We start from the raw sequence: 13,550 nt of genomic DNA, 5'->3' as shown, positions 1-13,550 counted from the left end.
TTTAAAGTAACGGAAAAATTTAAAAGTTTCGTCAGGTCTGAGTTGTTTCCTGAATTCCTGCTCCACTCTTGACCCCGTTCGGTATGGTAAAATATGTGCCGTATCCCTTCGCTGTCGTTAGATTACCTTTTGTGCTAATGCAATTTGAATGTGATACTTTTTTAATTAAAGAAAATATTCTTTAGTTAAATAAAGAAACTCGTACTTTAATCGCAGGCTTGCTAGTAGTTTTAATTTTGAATAAAATAATGAACCTAATATTTTTCTTTGTTCAACTATACAAAAAACAAATAAATTACAAAAACGTCGCGTCGGTAAATTTTAACTTTTAAAATTTACGTTAAGCAAAAATGTTTCTCGTCGACTCAGCGTGTTTTCCATTGTGAAAAGCAGCCTTAATGGTTGTATGAAGTGTCATCCTCGTCGGTCGTTTGCAACTGCTTGGCGAAAGTCTTCCATTTGAGAATTGGTAATTTCTTTGGTACCGATGCATCTCTGCAACAAACAAAAACATTTTAGATACCATACAGACCGAATTTAAATCGAGTTAATTGGTAATAGTAATAATGAACTAGGCTAATACCCCAGGCACCACCATAGGATTATTTTATCAAGCGACTTTTAAAGTCATTAATTCCGTTTCCCGGGTTACAATGCGTAGGATGATGGTGGCAAACCATTCATGCCAGGTGAGCCAACAGCTTCCTACACTAACTTTTACCGTTAACCTCAACAAGAATTTATGGAAGGGGGAACCCATTAAACCAGTGGGGAGAGAATTGCAAACTCAACGTTGTTCGAATTTTCACCCAGTGCCACATGCTATTATCGAAGTACTATTTAAAATTTAGTGCTTCCAACCAATTTTCAGGTAACAGTTGCGTTATCTTCATCGAGTAGATAAATCAGATGATCCTCATTTACGCTCAGATCAGTTGATATGACTTACAATGAAGACCAGCTAGTTTAAACTCAAAAATTAATATTAATTCATCGTAAGCCGGCCAATAGACGGTAAACAGTTATAAGATGACTCACAGCTATTGATTAAGCTCTTCAATTAACTGGTCTGATAAGATTAATTATTGCAGATCAATTCAGATTAGATAATTGGGCTAATGCAACCAAAACCAATCTGAAATCAGATTGTTAGATGAGGATAATATAAAAAAGTAACATGATTTGACTAATTGATTACCTTCAGATATCTGAAATTTACGACCTAATCAATTGACCGTTCGATTCACTAGCAGAAGGGTCATTCCACGTCAAATCGACAACTCATACAACCATGGGTCAAATGAAATTTAAACTAAGGACACAATCATAATGAATTCAAAATTTTTGTCGAAATTGATGCAGCGGTTCCGTAACTAGAGCCCTTCGAAAATAAGTTACTTTGGTAATTTTCCCAATTAAAATCCTGCACCGCGTCTTGCACAAGAAACGAAAAATTATTACTAACATTTGACCTAAAATTTCGACTATTAAATCAAAGTTTGGCCGTCAAAAATGACCCCCCGTAGATTAAAAATCCCGAAGCTTTATCTTAATATAAAATGGTAAGGTCTAGAAAAAAAAACATCAATGTTTTCGAAATCAGCGCTATGTGTTACCCTAAAATCGATAGTTTCATAGTAATCATCGAAATATTCTTCAATTTATTATACAAAATGTTTGAGGTTGCGAAAATGAACTTTTCGAGAGTTTGAAAAAGTGACTTATTTTCGAAGGGCTCTAGTTACGCAACCGCTCCATCGATTTCGCCAAAAATTTAATTTTCCCCATGATGTTATGTTGTCCCTAGTTTAGGTGGTTTAAATTTCATTTGAATCAGCCGATGGTTGCATGAGTTGTCGATTTCACGTGGAATGACCCACAAGCATTATTTTGGGGGTCAGCGTTTACTGTTAACACTGATAGAAATAAAAATATAATTTTATTTTTATTTATTGATCTATCGATGTCAGCGCCAAGGAGTACGCCAAGTAGGAAATTTATAGCAGGGAGGATAAATATAAAAACGCCTCACTCGAAAAATATTATTAAGGTTTCCCAGACATAATGATAAATAAAAAAGTTACTTATTTTAAGTTGTTCAGTGTTTTTGACAGCTTATGTTACGTAAATATTGCTTGTTTTCTTGTAAAAACCGATGTTTCATGTAAGTAGTTTATAAGTTGTTAACCCAATGTTAAATTCTCACCAAAAATCAATTTCGATATTTTACAACTTTTAACTTCTGTGCTTCTCAATCATTACTAAATAGTCTATTGTCATTTGAATGGCTAATTTTAAAAGCAAGAAATTTGTATTCAGTCATTTGAATAGTTCAATTTAAGATTAAGAAAGTTGTCTATTGTCATTTGAATAAGAAAGAAGAATGCGGGTGTTGGATAAGTAGGGTTTTTTTCGATTCACTTGAAAATACGGAGATGGTACACAAAAACATCACGCAATGTTAAAAAAAAACTTAAAATCGGAGACCTTCTCTTTAAATTATCAAAATTATCCTAGTGGGGTCGAAATCGGAAAGAATCTCCCTTCCAATTATCCCAATTAATGAGGGCGGGGGGTCAAAATCGGAACGACCGTCTCTTCTAATTATTGCAATAAACGCGGTTGGTGGTTGAAACCGTGATCAAAGTTTCTCGAAATCGGAACGACCTTCTCTTCCAATTATTGCATTAAACGCGGTTGGTGGTTGAAACCGTGATCAAAGTTTCTCGAAATCGGAACGACATTCACTTCCAATTATTGCAATAAACGCGGTTGGTGGTTGAAACCGTGATCAAAGTTTCTCGAAATCCGAACGACCTTCTCTTCTAATTATTGCAATTAACACGGTTGGTGGCAGAAACCGTGATCAAAGTTTCTCGAAATCCGAACGACCTTCTCTTCCAATAATTGCCATAAACGCGGTTGGTGGTTAAAACCGTGATCCAAGTTCCTCGAAATCGGTATGACCTTTTCTTCCAAGTATCCCTATTTACCAGGGTGGGGGTTGAAATTGGGATCGAACTTCTCTTCCTAGTATCCCATTAACCGCAGACGGGGGTCAAAATCGGGATCCAAGTTCCATGAAATTGGAACGACCTTCTCTTTGAATTATCTTAAATAACGCGGGCGGGGGTTGAAATCGTGACAATATAAATAAAGTTGAGTTGCTAACCCTTGGTAAACTATTGGCTTATTCTTCATGGAATGACTCAATGCTTAAAATCCAATGATAAATGGGTTAGTAAAAACCTTTTTGTAACTCTGCTAAAAATATCTAACTTATTATGTAATATAGTGTGCCACTAGGAAAATCTGTTTTATGTTTTAAACAATTTTACTCTACATAAAAGTACCCTAGTTGCATAAGAAATATGATTTAAAGCGGTTTAAATTCCTCACTGGATTTGAAATTATTAATTTTTGTCTTAAATGATGATCTCGTTGGGACTTTTACACGCAATACAATGTGCACGTTAGGTTATCCAATTTATTTATTTTGCAATTGTCAAATATCATTGTTTTCGTTTTTGCTGCCTAAGGAATGAAGAGCCTAATAACTTACGTGAAAATCAGCCACTTCATTTTTTTCATCCTAAAAAGTAAATTTCGAAGAAAGTTTTATATGTAGTAGTTAATGTTAAATGACCATTTATTGTTTGCAAAAAATATATTTAAATTGACATATATAAGTTCCTCATTGTGACGTTAAAACTTTTTTATGTTAATTTTGTTGAAAACCATTCGAACTTTTGAATATCTCTTCACTGCTTATGATTGATTTGACCAAACTTCACTTCATTTAACAAGGCTTTGTTAACCAACCATATTTTTTTCCAATTAAATAGATGACATTTATCGCTAGGAGATTTTATACTCCTCTCGGTAAATATCTATATTGCATATATAGAAGAAAATAAGTTTTTGTTATTCTGATTCACGAAATCCCAACTACCGGCCCTCAACTTATCATAAAACTTGGTCTAAATCGTAAAATAATTCATGAATTGTCTAATAATATGCCTACGAAATTGACCGAAATGAATAGTGAAATCTATTGGAAATGCAACAATTAAGGCGAGATAAAAATCAAATTATATTTGTGTTATAAAGAAAATTGACAGGTTAAGACACCCCTGGCAAACGTGAACCGGGAATCTTCTAGAAATGTAATTCTAGCTTTCGTGTGTGCAATAAACACTGCTACAAGTTCCCCGGTTCACGTTTTTGAAGGCTGGCTTAACCCGTCGAATATGCTAACTAAAGGAGTGGTTCAGATATCTTTAGTTTCATACTAGAAATAAACGGCGAATCTTTTAGTCTTCTACCATCGTCATACGCAATCCCGCTTTCAACATCGTCAGCGGATCAACAGCGAAATGTGTTTTACGCCGGCGATGTTCTATTAATGAAAAATACTTACTTGGGTAGTAATGGGAACGTTATGGGCCATGCAGTTCAAAACCTTAAAAAAAGCCATTATTTATTACTGTGCACTATTTCCAAATATATCTCACTACTGTGTTCTTATAGAATGCGTTGAACCACCGTGATATGAATTAATTATACACAGAAAGTAAATTCTTTGAAAGTGAATTAATTCGGTGGTACTTAACATGTGCACCAAGAATTTTCCTTTTAGAAATTGTCAGATTTAGCTACAAGCCAATGTACAGTACATTTTGTCTCGCCTGCAGCCAGAGACCACGCTTAAGCAATATTTTCCCGCCACGTGGAATTTGTGTCGGATTGTACTCTTCACCTACTCTGGCAATTATCAGTATACCTCGGACTGTTGCCTACGTTATTAAATAGACTCGTGCAAGGAAATATCCCCAAATTATTTCTGCCATTAACTCTGATCCCTTGGTTTTTTAGTATCTGGACCTGATTGCCAGACAACAGCAATGTTTAAGAATCAAGACCCACAAATAAATATGCCGTTGTCAAAGCCCGTTGCAAGCTGTTACAGTATTACAAATGTCTTATGTAATATACGATTTTTAGATTCTTGTAATAAGTTTAATTCCCAGAATTTCATTAAAAGAAAGGTCTGGACACAAAACTCGCCAACCTTGAATAAGTTGATTAAGAGGTTCGTAAGAACCATTTATTATGTCGAGATCAGAAAGCCACCTATAGTGAATCGGAAATTAAAAAATGTACTTCCTAAAAAACGTATCACCTACCAGTCAAAGTTTCGGATCTTTAAGACCAAGTGTGTAAGACAGACAGACGAACATACGTTTGGGTATACGTAATATATATGATAGAGATAACGTTATCACTAAAATTCTTGTTGAGAAAACGTCTTTAAATTAGATTTAATACGTAAAAAATTAAGTTCTACTTACGCTCTTAAACATACTTTAGTTAGTTTTAACCTTTTTAATTTATCTGTTAATGAATTTTGCGATTTTGTGCCACACTTTTCATCTGAGATATTACGACTATTCTAATTTAAAGGTGAATACTTATGTTGGATCTAAGCTTTAAAAGTGAGGCCAAGGAGCTGCCGGCAACTTCAGGCTTTATCGATCCATCGTGACACAACTGCTAGTAATTGGCAAACTATAAGGCCGCTAGTCGTGCCTTAAATAACAAATCATTTTCCAGCTAAAATCAGGTGCTATTCGTTATAGATGGTAAGCATGTTTTGTGATAATTCAAATTATCATAATTAGTAAAGAATACCTTAGTAAAAACTTACCCGCGTTGCTTCGTCGCATAACACCTGCTTGTGGTCTTTGCTCGGTAACAGAAGCGATAGTAATAAACCCCAGTCGCTGCCGGCGCATGCTTGGAGTCCACTGCTGAAACGTGGGTGCGAATTGAGACACCTTTCGAATCGTGTCTTGGCTTGTCTATCACCTAAATTCATATTTCACGAATACAAAATTCGTCATATACCTCTTCACTATTTGTTTAATATATTCATATTGATTTTTCGTTAATCTGAAGGCGGAATATCGCTCTTTTAAATCAACGGTTCTCAATACGGAGGGATCATTTCAGACGATTTGGAAATTTTTCGATTATAATTTCAGCGTGTTTTTAAAATAACTATTATTGGTTAAGGGGGAAGACTACAGTGGCCATTGTCTACTTTCGCGCTATTTCAAGCTGAACTCTTTTAATTTTGTATAAATATTTTTGTGTAGAACAGCCTCTTGTTTAGTGATTAAAATAATTTTGACAATTTTAAATTGAAAAGTAAAGTTATTACGTTTTAATTCGGACCCCCAGAGCTAAACAAGTTGGGCAAACTACCCTCTAGTTAGGACCTTATATCTCTTTAAAATAGGGGAGGGGGTGGCGGAGTGGTTAGCACTTTTGCCTCGCAGCAAGAGGAGCCGGATTCGATCCCAGCTGGTGGCCCTGGGTGAAAACTCGGAACAACTTCTTCCGCGTTAAGTTTGCAAGTTCTCTCCCCACTGGTTTAAGGGGTTTTCCTCCGAGCTCTTCGGTTGCTCCTTCCATAAAAACTTGTTAAGGTTAACGGAAGTAGTTAGTGTAGGGAGCTGTTGGCTCAATCGCGTGGCATGCAGTGCTTGCCACCACCATCCTACGCATTGGAAGCTGGCCAAATGAATTAAAGGCTTCAAAAGTCGCTTGATGACTTGGGCCTAAGGTGGTGCCTTGGGTATTAGCCTAGCTGATTATTATTATTATTTACTATTAATATTAGAATTATCAAAATTATTTTCAGCCTAATAAGAAAAAAGTAATTCAATTATGTAATTGTTAAAACTGAAACGTTCAGCTTGAACGAAAAAGAGGCTTTTACTGTATTCTTCTCCCTTAAGGTAGTTAATTATATTTAACTAGGGTGGGTTAGGTTTGGTTCGGTTTTGATTGGCCAGCACATTAGCGACAGCCTAAATTTTGATTGCGCTGGGTGATTTCTTTAAAATTAGATTTAGTTATGGTCTCTATAGTCCATTGTTTTATTAAACCGCAATATGCACTTCAATAAGATGTAAGTGGTGAAAACGGAATCGCTGAATGAAATATTTCCGGTTGGTCAGTTAACCAAAAATGCCAACTACAATTCATTCTTGAGTCACACCAAGTCCAATGGTTTCTTCTTTCACTTTATAAACACAATTTTTTCCAATGCGTGGAAGCAAAAAATTTCGTTTGGGCTTAAAAGTATTATTTGCCTTGACGGAAAAAGTCTCCGTTAGGCCTATCAGGGGTTTCCCGTCAACGCTCACCATCGCGTCGTCGTAAGGTTGTTCTACTAGAAATATAAAATACACTCTTTCGAGAATAAAAATTATCTAGGCCATGAACGTGAAACATGGACCTTATTTTTCTCGAAGTTGACTCGAATGGGGTCAAAGTGCATCGTAGATTCTAATTTACTGCCAGTATATCTCCGCATAACATCGTAAAAATACACAGTGTTCAAATATTAATTTCAACTGAAAACGAATTAACGCAGGCAAGCTACGTCGTGTAAAATCTAGCGATAGAAGCGTCATCTATTGCAGTTATACCCCGAAATTAAAATTGAATAAAAAAATCCAACCTTATCGCGTATCGTGCGAAACTAAATGCACGCCGAAAGACGTTAGTCAAAGAAAATTAATTCAAACTCCACCCAAATTCTGAGTCCCATTTGATTGAAGAGAAAGAGTGTCAGGAATATCGCGCGTATATTCAACAAAGAAACGGGTCGGCGTTAGTTCAAGACGTTAGACTTACTGCAAACTGGAACCGAGTCATGCGCTGCTCTTTCGGGACTGATAAAGTCTGGCGCCGTCGACTGGATATAAAGCAAAGCGAAAGACAACATTTTTATACAAATATAGCTGAAACCCATTTCAGCAAAGTTCTGAAATATAAAAGACAGGTTAGAAATCAATGAATACGGTGGCATTAAACCACACCCTTTATAATATTTCAATATAATACTGTAGATAACGAAGATAAATTTTCAAAGTTTAAAAATAATAACGAATTTTGGTAAATAAAACTGTTCGGCTTCGTCCAATAAATTAAGCGAACCCACTGCCTCCGTTTCTGATCTTCACTTAGTAACAAATATTTTGTCGGGGTTGACTATTGCTTTAAGTGATAGCGCTGGCCGATAGCTTAACGCCCACTTGACCTACTTAAAACGTTCGTCAGTTGATCAAATCCCAAAGCTTTTCTAGTTGGATTTACAATTGAAATCGCTGCAGTTGGTCGAGCTTGAAACACCATCTTTCTCAGTTTATAATTGATAGGTTGGTATACAGTTCTTATTAACAAGGGGTTCCTAATTGCCGGTTTTCCTGAAGGGTGGAAACCCTACAGCAGTTTATTGTACAAGAAATACAAAGTGTATACACTTATTAGACACTGTGCCTCGCGCAACCAGAAAAAAAAAATTCCAAATTCCAACACAATTAAGAAAAACCATCAAATTTGATAGAACTGCTCTGAAGTTTTAGCTAAGCAATCAAATTTAAAGAATGCCGTTTAAATTTTAGAATAATTACTATTGAAAATATTAGGGTTGATTGATAAAGGCTAATCATAGTTATAATTTGAACGTACCTTATTCCGTTGATTTAAATTCTCTAACGTGACGCTACGGCGAACTGAACTTTTATTTCCGAGCTAAAATATTTATCGAGATAGGTTCCCGCTACGTCGTTGATCACATTTTCTATAGTTACGTTACTATATTTTCCAACCTAATTTCGTTGTCATATTTTCATGATGTACATTGAAAACGCGTACCTCGATAATTTTGGTCAAAGTTGTGTAATCGAAGTTCATATTTTAACCTATATATGCCTGCTATGTACGTCGAAATGTAGTAGTTTGAACGTTGTTGGATACGCTCTATTGAGGACATCACCTGAAGTACGCTATTAATTTAACATTGCTCGTTTGATTTTATTTGTCGTGTTAAGTTTGTTTAGTTTTATTAATAAATATTTCAAATAGCCTTTTAAACCTTTGCTTTTCGGCATTTAAAAATTTACTATTTATGCGATTGCGAGAGCTAATTACTGATATGTTACTGGAAAAGTAAGCTTTGGTTTCTGTTAAAAAGATTATACATACATAATAATAATAAGCTAGGCAACACCTCAGCCCCAAGTCATTGAGCGACCTTTAGTGCATTTAAACTTTACTGGTCAATTAGGCTTGGGAATTTACCCCAATTATGTACATTAATTTTGGGAAAGATTTATCGAAAGAAATAGGCTTCAAAATATGGCTCGATCAGGATTCTTCAAATAAAATTTGTACCGCGGCCTCGTAAAATTAACCTAGAATTCTTACTCATAATTATCGATACTTTTATTAATATTTGGTCTGGTCCGTTTTGGGGGTCTCTATTTTAGGTCGTGACCTACTGTTGTCCGTTTAATGGACCGGAACAAAACGGGGGTTGAATTTGGACAGAATTGAGAACAAGAGGTATCATATAAATAGTTATAGCAATTTTGAAAAACGGTCATAACAATAGAATTTTCGGAAACTAACCGTGGTAAACCTTCAGCAACTTAACATAAAAAGGATCAACAAATTACTACTTGGGCTTGTATAGACGAAAAGAAATAGAACTATATATCGCGAGGGAAAGATTAGGCTTAGAAAACCAAAGCAGCTAGGGATACGAATTTAAGTATTCTATCTTTAATGATTTGTCCATGTGATTATGTAGATTTGAATAATGTACAAAAATTAAAATTATATTGATTTCTTATTAACGTATGTCCGCCAATCTGATCAACCTCAATTCCCCTTTTTCTCGGTCCGCAAAACGGACAGAAATAGGTCAGTACGCAAAATAGACGGCGGCAAAACGTATGCGACCTAATATTTTCCATCACAATTACCACGATCTACCACTGGCTGAAATGGCTAAACCATTGTTCAACGCGCTAAGCTCCGTAAACTGTCAAAGCGGGGCCAACCTAACCAGACGTCATAAACCGAAAGTCACACATCCTTGAATGACTATCGGCAAACGGTTATGTGAAAAACAATTTAAAAACTATCCAAAATAAACCTTCCATAGGTCTCAATTTCCATTAGAAAAACTCTTGTTGGGTAAGTCGGTTCGACTAAATTTACCGACCCAACGCCATTCAAAATGAGCCCGACCCGCTTCGATTATTTTTTAGACAATAAGAAGACCGACCCTATTCAAAATGAACCCGAACTAGAGTTATTGTTTGAGACCGTTTCGGATCAGGGTCTCAGCTTATTGCTTTAGTTGTTATGGTACGAAAAATTACTTAATTAAAAGAACAATTACGTTTCTATAATAAAAATTGTTCACATCATCTAAAAATCATCGAATACATAAAAAAAACACCACCCGCAAGTTCAGTAATCAAACGTTATAATAACCTTCTACTTTCTTCTTTGAACCCCTGAAACATAATGAATGGGTCAAGTCCAAAACTGAAACCGATCCCTTGGCTACTCCGCGAACGGACACCAACCTTCGGACTTTCAGCTCCCGGCAGTTGAAAGAGCGTGAGCGTGGGGAAAATAAATAACAACGGAAGGAGGCCCGCGGAGCAGGATATGACTCGCTGACCACCGCTTGGAAGAGCATACATATTCTTACTCTTTCCGCAACGGTGAGGATGACTATATAGCGAGACGCAGACAAACTATCAGAAATAAACATTAGATGTGTTCAATGTTTCAAAGGTTTTCAAATAACCTTTAATTATTCTATGATGAGTGTAAAAAGGGAAGTAATCATGTAAAATCCCCCTGTTCTTAAATTCTATAATTACAATTAGATAGCAGATTACTAATGTACGAAACTAGGACAGTGCCTTAACAAACAGATGTTCATATAAAGCTGTTTTATGAGCTTATCTCAATCAATTAGCAAGTCCTTAATAAAAAGTTCTGAAAACACACAGCCATTGTCGCACCCTTCAAAATTAATTATAGGAAAGAGACAGTTTTCAAATTCTCAGTTCGCCTCTTTTATCAATAATACGCATACTTTCCATCGCACCCGACCTGTCCTAAGTTCAGCTTTCCTAAAAATAAAAACGCAATTTAGTTTTAAACAATTGAAGCCACTGGTAAAAATGGCTATATCCGAGGAGGTAGATTTGTTTAGAAGATGGCACAAGTCTCCATTGACCATAGTTTCAATTTTATTAAGTATGGTTTATTAATGGATGTTTTGGTACTTACCTCCCCTGCCTGGAAATCCAAAGATTTGTCTTCCCGTATTTATTACCTGGGGTAGCGGAGTGGTTAGCGTTTTCACCTCGAAGCAAGAGAAACCGGGTTTGATCCCAGCATGGGGCAATATGTGAAAATCGGAACCACTCCTGCGTAAGTTCTCCCCGCATGGTTTATAGGGGTTTTCGTCTTTTCATGAAAACTCGTTAAGGTTAACGGTAAAAGTTAGTGTACGGAGCGGTTGGCTCACCACCCTCCTACACATTGTAACCCGGCCCCCTGAATTTAAGACTTAAAAAGTAGCTATATGACTAGGGCCTAAGGCGGTGCCGTGGGTATTAGCCTAGCTTATAATTATTAATATTTTGATCCAATAAACCCGTGATTCGCGCAAGTTACACATAGTTTTCTAGACATATACCCCGGCCCGATAAGAGAGGGGGAACCGGTACAAATAACAGGGGCCCGTGCAGCTCGCTGGGGCCCGGGTTTGATCAAACGAGATATACGTCTCGGGGTTACTATCCGAGAAAGTTTAGCTATAAGCCTATATCCAGTAGTAATGGCTTTCTTGGGGCCCCAAATAGCTCTCGGCGGCTCTGGATATACCACGTGTAATATAACATTCAATTTTATATTGGCTAGAGTTTTATTCCATTGACCTCGAGAAACGAGGGAGATATATTATCTGTCAGTGAAAATATTTGCTGGTTTTATCTTATATAATAGAAAATGAATTATTAATTATACAAAAACCAGTTATCTGCACAAAAAAACGGTTTGTATTATTTTAAATAATATAAAAATCTCAAATAATCAGATTTAAAGAACTAGACGCCCAGGATTAAATGAGTGTAAAAATGTTCACCCCTGCCAAAACTTTCTGACTAAGAATCCTGAAAAGATTAAAGCTACGCAGGAGGGTGAAATCTGCAAGATCTAAAGGGGGGGGCAGGAATCGAGTCTAAGAATAAACAGTAAACCTATTGGTTTACTTCCATAAAAATTTACATATCTTAGAAGATAGCATTAAAAAATATATCAAGAAATTTGGCAATTTCATAAGACTGGCTGCTATAAAATTATTGGAAAGGCGCTATTATGAGACTTAATATCTGAAAGAATTTTTTCGGCTAATTTTAATAAATATTTTAGAATGGTTTTATAAGTGCACCAGATAAGTGGGGCGCTCTAACAACATTTCTTGGTGCATATTTAATCTAGAAACAACCAACTCCCATACAAAAAGGTTGTGACTAGATTTTGGCACTAAAGCGCAATTGTAAGACAAATAACATTGGCCACCCACTCTCGCGGAACATTAACTTCGCCAAGACAAGACCCTAACTAATGACAAATGTATTATACAATCATCGTTCGTCTTTTATTGGACTGCGCTTTCCTTGTGTGCAATGCGTCTTTCTTACTCCTAGTATCTCATTTTATGTAATGCACGAAAGGGGAAGGAGGGGTTCATACCCTCGTTATAAATGTTTCAGGGGGCGGGGGTAGCTCTCTGAAGCCTAAGTTATTAATAAATTAATTTCCTTTGCAATTTAGTACTGGTTTTTCTCATTTATAACTGCAATAATGTATACTTAGAGGATATGAGTATGTTGAAACTATTTGCAACCATTATGGTAGAATTTATCTCGGCACGAGAGGGGGTGAACATTTCCGGCGATGGAAGACGTAATTTCTACGGAACCAATGAGATACACGGCTGATTTGGTTTTTTTACGAGGGAAAAAGTTTGCTTTAAGAACATTCCTTACCTATGTAGGTAGGGTGTCTGCTGGGGATGCTACAGCATCCACCTTTATAGCGAATCTGGGGCTGGTCGTTCCGTTGCTGCGCCTTTTGGAGGGTTGGTGTGATTGTCAGCAGTAGGGTTATCTTGCTGCCCCTGGCGATTAGTTACCTGTTCGGTCTGTGGTTGTTAGCGCTGGGCATTCTGATGGGATGCCATGATTCGACAATCGCTTAAACTAACTATTTCGTCTTTGTAATTGCAACGAAAATTTCATGGTCCATGAACGCACTTTGACGTTTTGAAAATTGAGGTCTACGATCTTTTCTCTTAACTCAAAAACATTGTACGCGTAGACTATGATAAATATCAAATTCCTTTTATCAAGAATACCTTGAGGTTGAAGGTTTGATTCCGGCAGAAAGGTGAATTGAGTTTTCCCAGTCACTACGGTATGCAAACTTTCTCCGTTTAGATAAATTAAATTTTGGCATTGTAGCAATTCCCGTGCTTAAAACATATATTAATTAAGACCACGATTTAATTTGAAATTTTATTTCGCTGATATGTCTATTTCGAGACGGCACGATCTACATTTTACGGTGATTTAATGCACGCGTAAATAAAACGATATTTG

General features: G+C 36.4%; 1 protein-coding gene across 1 annotated transcript; it reads right to left on the bottom strand.

Annotated features, from left to right (window-relative positions):
- Positions 1-379: 379 nt before the first annotated feature.
- Positions 380-13,116, bottom strand: LOC149933935 (uncharacterized). The gene is made up of 7 exons (XM_090153368.1): positions 13,085-13,116; positions 10,976-11,012; positions 7,708-7,837; positions 5,708-5,868; positions 4,421-4,462; positions 3,563-3,592; positions 380-495 (listed from the first exon to the last, which is right to left on the bottom strand). Exons 1-7 carry the CDS (start codon positions 13,114-13,116, stop codon positions 415-417), a joined length of 513 nt encoding a protein of 170 aa, XP_090009494.1. The 3' UTR covers positions 380-414.
- Positions 13,117-13,550: the final 434 nt, after the last annotated feature.

This window comes from Leiobunum rupestre, chromosome 7, assembly GCF_980474605.1.
Source record: "Leiobunum rupestre chromosome 7, qqLeiRupe1.1.hap1, whole genome shotgun sequence".
Taxonomy (NCBI): Eukaryota; Metazoa; Arthropoda; class Arachnida; order Opiliones; family Sclerosomatidae; genus Leiobunum; species Leiobunum rupestre.
Note: the sequence above shows the minus strand (reverse complement) of the source record. Positions and strands in the feature narration are given on the sequence as shown.

Bases quoted from the DNA above. Each gene is read 5' to 3' on its own strand.
- LOC149933935 (XM_090153368.1), bottom strand. From the start codon at position 13,116: ATGCCCAGCGCTAACAACCACAGACCGAACAG. The intron at 4,463-5,707 runs GTAAGTTTTTAC...GCTTTTTTTAAG, and splicing joins TATGCGACGAAGCAACGCGG to GTTTTGAACTGCATGGCCCA. The intron at 496-3,562 runs GTAAGTTATTAG...TGTTTGTTGCAG, and splicing joins ATGAAGTGGCTGATTTTCAC to AGATGCATCGGTACCAAAGA.